Below are 10,000 nucleotides of genomic sequence, written 5' to 3'. Positions count from 1 at the left end.
TCCCTCCCTCCCTCCCTCCCTCCCTCCCTCCCTCCCTCCCTCCCTCCCTCCTCCTCCCCTCCCTCCCCTCCCTCTCCTCTCTCTTCTCTTCTCTCTCTCTTTCTCCTCTCTCTTCTCTTCTCTCTCTCTTTCTCCTCTCTCCTCTCTTCTCTCTCTCTCTCTCTTTCTCACTTCTCTCCTCTCTCTCTCTCTCTCTCTCTCTCTCTCTCTCTCTCTCTCTCTCTCTCTCTCTCTCTCTCTCTCCTTCCCCCCTCTTTCCCCCTCCCCCTCCCTCTTTCCCCTTCCCCTTCCCCTTCCTCCCTCCCTCCCTCCCATATCCTCTCCCTCCGTTTCCTCTTCCCTTCCCTCTCCTCCCCCCTCCCTCCTTGCCCGCCGCCACGTGGACGCGCTTGGGCCAACGGGATAATGCGTGGAAGATCTCATGTTCTTGTCCGTTTCTTCCTTAGATCGTTCACCCTGTCCCTTAATTTCATTTTTGTCATTGCCAGTATGATATTATGTTTTGTGTATATATAAGGCATGTTTTTTTTTCATGCCGTGTGTGTGTGTGAGTGTATTAGACCTTTTCCCTTGCGTTGCCGGTGGTTGGCGGCGAGAGCGAGTGGCGCGTGACGGGTTGGCGAGAAGTGTCAGGACGGAACTCCTGTGTACAGAGCGCACGTGCTGTGACGCCGTAGAACTCACCTGGTCGAGGATGCGCTGTTTCCCCGATTTTAACGCACGTGCATTAACCAAGACCTTATCAAATCACACGTGGTTACGAGTCACACGCATGCCTGACGATTGATTGACGCATGACATGCGGCCCACTAATGAACCATGCATGGCAGTGGACCGGACACGGAAGCGCATGACTCCCACGTAGCTTACACAGGAATTAACATAGCCAGGTCCTTGCGCGATGAAGAACGAGACTCTGCCATTGTGTTCGCTTTGAGTCATTTATCCGTGACAAACTTTCGAAAATGTGTTTTTTGCAGGTTGCAGACTTCACTTAACATGCACGTTTCCAGAGAGAAGAGACAGAAAGGAGTAACACAATTGCATGGTAACGCTGTGTATATAAGTGTGCGAGAAAGCCAGAAATCCTTCTACCCTTTCAATTCAGTCGGAATCACACATCGGCTCGGGTTTTCCTTGCACCGCCATTAGGGGTAGATAGCACCACGGGCTTTAGACTTAGAATGATTAGAGAGAGAAAAGAAGAAGAAAAAGAAAAAAGGGGAGAAAGAAAACAACACTGACGAGAAGCGATGACCTCCCGAGTTCTGTCTGAGCTCCGGGCGCGCGAGCCGAGTGCCGCTATAGGTAATGATTGCAGTCTCCTCCGCAGAACAAGCTGGTGAAGGAGCTGGTGAAGGAGAGGCGGCCGCGGGAGGTGGATGGCTACGTCGGCTTCGCGAACCTGCCCAACCAAGTGTACCGCAAGGCCGTCAAGAAGGGCTTCGAGTTCTCCCTCATGGTCGTCGGTGAGTGTTGTTATGTTTATTGTTTTTACTTTTATTTTTCTTATTTTTAAGGTTTGCGGTTTTGTGTCTGTTTGTGGAAGTTTAAATTCTCGTCCAGTTGCTTAGATGTGTGTGTGTGTGTGTGTGTTTTGTGTGTATTTTTTTTTCTTTTTTTCTAGAGAGAGAGAGAGAGAGAGAGAGAGAGAGAGAGAGAGAGAGAGAGAGAGAGAGAGAGAGAGAGAGAGAGAGAGAGAGAGAGAGAGAGAGGGGCAGGCAGGCTGTTTTCAATTTTACGTAATGTCGTGTCATCTCTGGTAATAAGATGTTTACCTGATACTCATCATTTTGATGTGTAGCTGGTAATGATTATGCGTTCTCATTAGATTATAATAATGAGGATAATTAAGCAGTTCTCCTTCTCACTAGACATATATTGACACCGAGTTTGACATTCTCCTGCTGTGGTGTAGTTGCGACACGGCGTAATCATTGCGGTCTGATTGAATGCACACACTTTGCTGCGGGACGTGTCCGGGGTTAATTTGCTTGCATTAGCCTGATTTTTGTTCATCGGCTGACGTGATATTTGGCCTCGTGAAGTTCTTAGAATTGGGCGTCGGCTTTTCAGCTCCGAAGAGATCATTAGACTTGCGTTGTAGTGGCGTTCGAGGACGGGAGAAGGGTGCAAGAGAGATTCAAAGGAGGGGAACGGTTTGTGTATGGAGCTCCCTCTCGCTGGCTGGGGAAACAATGCTGGTGTGTTGGTGTGGGAGGCGGGGGGAGGTGGGTAAACGGCGGGGTTGTGGGTGCTGTGGGGGGCGGGAGACGGTAGAGAGGTGGGCTTGGGTTGTGGGCGGTGTGGGGGCGGGAGACGGTAGAGAGACGGGCAAGGGTTGTGGGCGGTGTGGGGGCGGGAGACGGTTGACAGACGGGCATGGGTTGTGGGTTGAGTCGGAGAGTGGCGTGGAAGTGGGTGACACATTTGAAAGAAGTGGACCTTGGGGCGTGTGTGGTCACCCATCCAGCGACACCCTCTCTCTAGGGGATTACTCACCATCAAGAGTCAAGTGATAAGTGCGATGAGTCAGTCAGTCTTGTTGTTTTTCTTTCATAATAACATTTATTAGTTGCTGTTTTTTTTTTTTTTTTTTTTTTTTCTTTTTTTTATTGAAATCTTCTTTTTTTATAAACACAACGCCCCCGGGATGGCACGTAAATGATACCCAAGACGTGTGTTCTATCATGCGCGACGCCTCCAAGTGCTTGGTCATGCGGGTGACTCACCGCGCGACTCCGATCAAAGTTCTTGATGGTGGAATAAGATGTTGGAGTTATCCTGGTGTGGATTTGGGTCGAGAGGCCAGGCGAGATGGATGGGTTACATTGTGTTTTTCTTTTTTTTCCGGTAAAATACTTTCCTCAACATAAAAATCATTATTTTCCAAAATGATGTTCAAAAGGTGTACAGCCACATTGGACCCCAGTGCTTGGAGGCAAGATGGTGGACGAAGGAGTGCAGTATAGTGGAATGTGGAAGTTTTGTGTGTGTGGCGAGGGACAGGGGGGGGGAGGGGGTTGCCACTCCAGGTGAAGGTCGAAGGGCAGGCAGCAGGCGGGCGTTGAGTGCGTCCTTTGGCAGCGGTCTCGGTGGGCTGCCCGCCACTGGAGCCCTCGCTTGTCACGCTTGCCTCAAGGTCGTCCCTGCCCCTCCCCTCCGTCGGCACCCCCCCTAAAGCCATGCCACCACGCTCAGCTCCCCCCCCCTCCCCCCGCCCACCCCCACAAGAGTACCTGCACCGCCTCGCGCAACAGCAACGTTCCTGGGGCCATTCCCTCTCCCGGGGGCATGGAATGGGAGCTCCTTTTAGTTCAACCCTTTTTATTGCTGACAAAGTAGAATACGCTGGTGGATGGGTTACAGGGAGAAACAGGAGCATGAGGACAAAGGGAGAGGTTGGGCCTGGGTCGCTTTCAGGCGGGAGGGGCCAGCCGGAGAGGGAGTGGGTGAATCCCCGCGTAAATCATTGACTTTTGTGGGAGGGGGTCAAGGGTGTGGCTGCTGCGGAAGGAGGGGGGGGGGGGGTTCTGGGCGCAACACGTGGCGTGGGTGACTTCTTGGCAGTACGCACGGTTGCAGCTTGTGCAATGCAATATAATAACGTGCATAAGGACGTATTCCTGTTGGTGTAACGTTATTGATTACGTCTGCAGCGCCTCTTTATGTCGGTTTAAACGCCAAAGATGCGTGCTTGCTTTTGCAGTAGCTCCCCCGACGGCGCAGACGCGAATATCCCGCGGGAGCAGAGCTTCACCTCGCTGCAGGACCGGAAGTTGTGGCATGAGGCGGTGCAAGGAGCTGTCAGGATTTGCATGAGTTCGCCCGCTCGCTTGCCTGATTCTGGGATGATGCGTGGGGTGGGAGGGGGGGTTCAACCTTTTTTTTTTTGTTTATTATTGACACGAATTCGCGTTGAGAAAAGAAGACAATTTTTTTTTCTTTCTTTCTCTTTTTTTTTCTTTCTCTCTCTTTTTTTTAGGTATTTTGTGATTTTATGGAGATACTATTATGAAAATAAAAAAGGATGCTGTGAGGAATAATCTGAGAAGCGATGTTTTTTGTTTTAGCTCAGTGGGCTTTGACTCGTAACTTGTACGTTTAAAATCTCTAATTTATAGTCACCATTTACTTCCTTCTTTATCATCTGTCTCATTTTCTTTTCTCCTCCTCCTCCTCCTCATCCCCTTCCTCCTCCTCCTTCGCCTCCTCTTCCTACTCCTACTCCTCCCCCCCCCCCTCCTCCTCCTCCTCCTCCTCCCCCTCCTCATCCTCATCCTCCTCCTCCTCCTCCTCCTCCTCCTCCTCCTCCTCCTCCTCCTCCTCCTCCTCCTTGATCCCTCCCTCTCGCCGGCTGTTGATCTCCGCGTCGAAAGGGTTAGCGAGGGTATTTATTCACCGAGGGGCGCGCGTGTCCACCGAAAGCAGCCCCAAGATTTTACTATGGATGTCCACGTGTCCATTCTAAAGGCCTCCTGTGCAAGGTGCTTCACTTGTTGCAGAGAATTTTGTCATTTTTATTTTCTATCCTGTTTATTATTCCACTCCCCGTCAGCGCAGTGGGGTTTTATTTTTAGGCCTTAGGCGTTCGTTTCTCTCGCGGTGCCTCTCTGCTTTATGTATAGGTGCACATAGGTGAGTAGATATACAGGTGGCACGTGCATATGTATTTATCCTTATATATTTATGTGTATGAAAAGGCAGACGCACACACACGCATACCCACGCACACGCATACACACGCACACGCACACACGCGCACGCAAGCACTCACACACACACGCACACGCACGCAAGCACTCACACGCACACACATGCACACTCACGCACGCACGCACACATACACATACCCATCTATAGGCGCAACTATCAAGACTGAGAAAGGAAGTGACGGGAAAGTCCACATGTCTGCCCCGTGTTTGCGGTCTGTCGGTGTTCGTTACGGGAAGACGCTACGGCAGCTGGTGGGAGCGAAATACCAGCTGATATCCTGCGAGAAAAGAGACAATCGTCTACTTCGCTTTTCTCTATCTTCCTTTTTTCGGGGAAGATCATGGTCGGTGTAAAGGAGAGGTTTAGGGATTAGGGATATTGCAGCGAGGGATCGAGGACGTGGCAGCCGCACCCGTGAACAGATCGTCTGCAATGCGTAGATTGGGGGGAGGGCGTGTGGTCCAGATGCGGAGGGATTTGGGGAGTCCGTCGTTTATGTTCAAGTTTATTTTTATATCTACTGTACCTGTCTGTTTGGGTTTTGAACTGTTCCGCTGCTCTTCTCTTTTCGCCTTCTCCTTCGCCATCTTCTTCACTCTTGGCTGTCCCTCTCTCCTTCGCTTTTCCTCTCTTCTTTTCCCTCACTTCGTTCCTTTCCCCTTTCCCTTTGTCCTTCTCTCTCCCCGGATTCTCTCATTTTCTCTCTTACCTTTCCCTTATGTCCTCTCATCCCTTGCTCCCTTCTCTCTCTCTCCTCATTTCTTCCCTTCTCTCTCTCCTCATTTCTTCCCTTCCCTTCTTATTCCCTCTTCCCTATCCTCTACCCGTTCCCTGTTCCCGTCTCCTCTCCCCTCATCTCTTCCCACTCCTCAACCCATTCCCTCTTCCCATTTCCTCTCCCCTCATGCCTTCCCATCTCCCCTTCCTTCGTCCCCCCCCCCTATCGTCCCCTCTCGCGCCCCCCATGGCTCGGCTCCGTCATCAAGTCGCAGCTGTCATGTCGCGGGGCCTCTCCCCTTGTAAGATGCTCCCTGGCCGGTGTTGGCGGCGCCTCCTCTTCGCCCTTTGTGAGAGGGGCTGCCGGCGTCGGAAGAATGCCTCCTTTTAGTTGGGCAGGGGGAAGGTGGGGAGGGAAGGAAAGAGGGGGGGAGGGAGGGAAGGAAAGGAAGGGAAGCGAGGAAGGGAAAGGAAGGGAGGCAAGGAGAGGAAGTAAATTAAATTTTGTGTGCGTGTGTGTGAGTGTGTGTGTGTGTGTGTGTGTGTGTGTGTGTGTGTGTGTGTGAGTGTGTGTGTGTGTGTGTGTGTGTGTGTGTGTGATAGTGTGTGTGTGTGTGTGTGTGTGTGTGTGTGTGTGTGTGTGTGTGTGTGTGTGTGTGTGTGTGTGTGTGTGTGTGTGTGTGTGTGTGTGTGTGTGTGTGGGAGAGAGAGAGAGAGAGAGAGAGAGAGAGAACGAAAGTACGAGAGAACGAGAGAGAGAGAGAGAGAACGAAAGTACGAGAGAACGAGAGAGAGTACGAGAGAACGAGAGAGAGCGAAAAGGGAGCGAGGAGGGACGAAAATGGGAAGTGGGGAGGAAAATATCTGGTCTCCTTCGCCGCGGCACCTCCGTGGGAGGAGTACGGAAGCTAGAGAGGGAGGGGGGGTGGGGGAGAGGGAAACGTTTATTGCCTCATTGGAACTCGGTGTTATGTATTCCAGATGTTGGGCAGTGATGGAGGGATAACGTGGGGATGGCCAGAAGCTAGGTAAACGGGAGGGGGCGGGGCAGTGGGGATGGCCAGAAGCTAGGTAAAGGGGAGGGGGCGGGGCAGTGGGGATGGCCAGAAGCTAGGTAAAGGGGAGGGGGCGGGGCAGTGGAGATGGCCAGAAGCTAGGTAAAGGGGAGTGGGCGGGGCAGTGGGGATGGCCAGAAGCTAGGTAAAGGGGAGTGGGCGGGGCAGGGGGGATGGCCAGAAGCTAGGTAAAGGGGAGGGGGCGGGGCAGTGGGGATGGCCAGAAGCTAGGTAAAGGGGAGTGGGCTGGGGCAGTGGGGATGGCCAAAGCTAGGTAAAGGGGAGGGGGGCGGGGCAGTGGGGATGGCCAGAAGCTAGGTAAACGGGAGGGGGCGGGGCAGTTAACGGTGCTTGCTTTTATTTTTTGTATGCGTAGGTGTAGATTTTGTGCGTTATTTCAGAAAAAATACATATGGGCATATATGCAAGTATGTTACGTGACAAATTGTGGGAGATTTTTGTTTTCTCGCTCTATCTCCCTCCCTACCCCCTCGTCTCTCTCTCTCTCTCTCTCCCTACCCCTCTCCCCCCCCTCTCTCTCCCTCTCTCTCCTCTCTCCTCTCTCCCCTTTCTTCTCTCTCTCTCTCTCTCTCTCCCTCTCCTCTCTCTCTCCTCTCCTCTTCTCTCTCTCTCCCCCCCCTCTCTCTCTCTCTCTTCTCTCTCCTCTCTCATCTCTCCCCTCCCTCTCTCTCTCTCTCTTCTCTCCCTCTCTCTCTCTCTCCCCTTTTCTCCCCTCTCCTCTCTCTCTCTCTCTCTCTCTCTCTCCTCCTCGCTCGCTCTCTCTCTCTCTCTCTCTCTCGCTCTCCTCTCTCTCTCTCTCGCTCTCCCTCTCTCTCTCCTCTCTCTCTCTCTCTCTCTCTCTCTCTCTCTCCTCCGTCCCACCTATTCCCTTCCCTCCCTTTTCTTACCCTCCTCCCTGCCTCCCCCCTGCCCTCCCCCACCCTGCCCCCCTTTCCTCCATTACGCATTCCTCGGAACATAATATGCATTTTCCTCCTGGAAGACGGCGTCCGGGCAGAAAAAGGCCAGGATTCCCATGGCCATTAAGGGCGTCCTCGGCAGGTGGCGCGGGTGGCGTGAAGGGGAGGGAAGGGGGGGGGTAGAGGAGGTAAGCCCCGCAAAGCCCCCGCAAAGCCGCTCCGCAACCCGTCCGACTGGATCGCTGTCGCCACGGCTCAGGTGCCGCCCCGCCGCCCGCCGCCCGCCGCCCGCCGCCCGCCGCCCGCTCTTGTCTCCAGGAGGGTGTCACTGGCGGGCGGCCGTTTGCCTCGCCGTCTGTTCGGTCTCTTTTGTGGGCTTGGTTTTGAGCGACGGCTCTGCTTTCTTATCTCTACAATCGCTTCTTTTGCCTTTGAAGACTTTATCCCTCTAAGCTCGCGTCACCCGGTATAGGTGTCTGTCTGTCCGTCTGTCCGCCTGATGCCCGTTTCTCTGTATGGGTGTCCGTCTCTCTGTCTTTCCCTCTGTCCGCCTGATACCCATTTCTCTGTATGGGTGTCCGTCTCTCTGTCTATCCGTCTGTCCGCCTGATACCCATTTCTCTGTATGGGTGTCCGTCTCTCTGTCTATCCGTCTGTCCGCCTGATACCCATTTCTCTGTATGGGTGTTTGTCTCTCTGTCTATCCGTCTGTCCGTTCAGTGCCCTTTCGGTCTCTTTTTCACCGCGTCTTTTTTATTTTTTTTTCTTTCTTTCTTTCTCTTTCTTGCTCGTTTCTCTATCCCGCGAGTTGCGAGTTCACACCCCTCTGGTCCAGTTACGTGAGTGCGCATTCGTGATGATGATGGAAGGGCGTGCACCGTGGCCCTGGCGTTGGGAGAGGGCGCCGTGACTGTCTATTGGCCGAGGAGATCATTGGTGACTCGCGCGAAGGAGAGAGAGAGAAAAAAAAAAAATAGAAGGAACTCTGGATACGTCTTGCCTTCACCGCTCCTTATCTCGAAGGAGAAAATGTGTTTGATTTCTGTCTTGGCTTTCAGTCTTTCAGACGTTTTCACGCGCATTCGCACGCACACACGCTCAAACACGCACACACGCACGCACGCACGCACGCACACACGCACGGTCGCGTGCACACACACACACACACACACACACACGCACACACGCACACACACACACACACACACACACACACACACACACACACACACACACACACACACACACACACACACACACACACACACACACACAGAGTAAATAATTAAATAGATAAATATATTTTAAAAAAATCTCCATCATCCCTCTCTCTCTCTCTCTCTCTCTCTCTCTCTCTCTCTCTCTCTCTCTCTCTCTCTCTCTCTCTCTCTCTCTCTCTCTCTCTCTCTCTCTCTCTCCTCTTCCACCCATTTCGATCTCCCTCTCCTTTTCCCTTACCCTCTCATCCTCACGCTTTCCCTCGCGAAATTCGTACGCACACAGAGGGAGAGACTTGTACATTTCGGCAACAAGAGACAGTTGACCCCGAGAGCACGAAGGGCGATTTGGTGTGAAGTAGACGCCATTATGGTAGGCGCCATTATGGTGCTTGGGACAATTGCCTGCACCTGCTTGATTGCCGCGGCGCGCCCGACTTGCTTGGCTGGGCTGCTGGCCGAGGCGACGTCACTACGCTGGCATTCGTACTGCTGATTTTTTTACGTCTGTACTTGGGCATGTATATATACATATTTGTATGTTTGTATGTATGTGCTTACTGATACATAAACACATACATATACATATAAATATATATATATATATATATATATATATATATATATATATATATATATATATATATATATATATATATATATATATATATATATATATATATATATATATATATATATTATATATATATATATATATTTATATTTATATATATATATTTATATTTATATATATATATGTGTGTGTGTGTGTGTGTGTGTGTGTGTGTGTGTGTGTGTGTGTGTGTGTGTGTGTGTGTGTGTGTGTGTGTGTATATATATATATATATATATGTGTGTGTGCCTGTGTGTATGTGTATGTATATGTATATGTATATGTATATATACTGTATGTGCATACATAAACATATAATTATGTGTGTTAGGCAGCATTAGATGGAGATTAATTTACTATGTTTCGTTATTTTGAAATACAATTTTGTGCTCCATTAGTAATAATTCCCAGACTCATCTCATAAAACGTGAGATTGATTAACGACAGGTAAAAATGTACCGTAATACACACGCATGTACGGTACAGTCCTCGTCGCCAGCAAGTGATTAGATCCCCGCCACGACGCCGTTCAGTGTGGCTCGCCCAGGGGACCCATAGAGGTCTTCTCCCTTCCCTTGGTTCTTTGATTTCTTCTCTACGCTTGGAACAATTCGGGTGTCGAGAGGGAGGGGAGAGGGAGGGGGAGGGCGAGAGGGAGAGGGAGGAGAGAATGAGGGAGGGGGGAGAGAATGAGGGAGGGAGGAGAGAGAGAATGAGGGAGGGAGGGAGAGAGAGAATGAGGGAAGGAGGGAGAGAGAGAAT

At 51.3% G+C, this 10,000-nt stretch overlaps 1 protein-coding gene across 12 annotated transcripts in view; it reads left to right on the top strand.

Annotated features, from left to right (window-relative positions):
• The window catches only part of LOC119595746 (septin-7-like), a 178,967-nt gene that overhangs the window by 106,139 nt on the left and 62,828 nt on the right, over nt 1-10,000 (top strand). For 11 of the 12 annotated variants that reach the window (XM_037944869.1, XM_037944871.1, XM_037944873.1 and 8 more), the window contains one exon: nt 1,334-1,469. In XM_037944869.1, coding sequence (XP_037800797.1) covers nt 1,334-1,469 — 136 coding nt within the window. Of the gene's footprint in view, nt 1-1,321; nt 1,470-10,000 lie in introns of all 12 variants that reach the window. The other variant, XM_037944867.1, reaches the window with a different exon arrangement.

The sequence above is a fragment of the Penaeus monodon genome, chromosome 36 (genome assembly GCF_015228065.2).
Source record: "Penaeus monodon isolate SGIC_2016 chromosome 36, NSTDA_Pmon_1, whole genome shotgun sequence".
Taxonomy (NCBI): domain Eukaryota; kingdom Metazoa; phylum Arthropoda; class Malacostraca; order Decapoda; family Penaeidae; genus Penaeus; species Penaeus monodon.
This window is presented reverse-complemented; position numbering and strand designations above follow the sequence as displayed.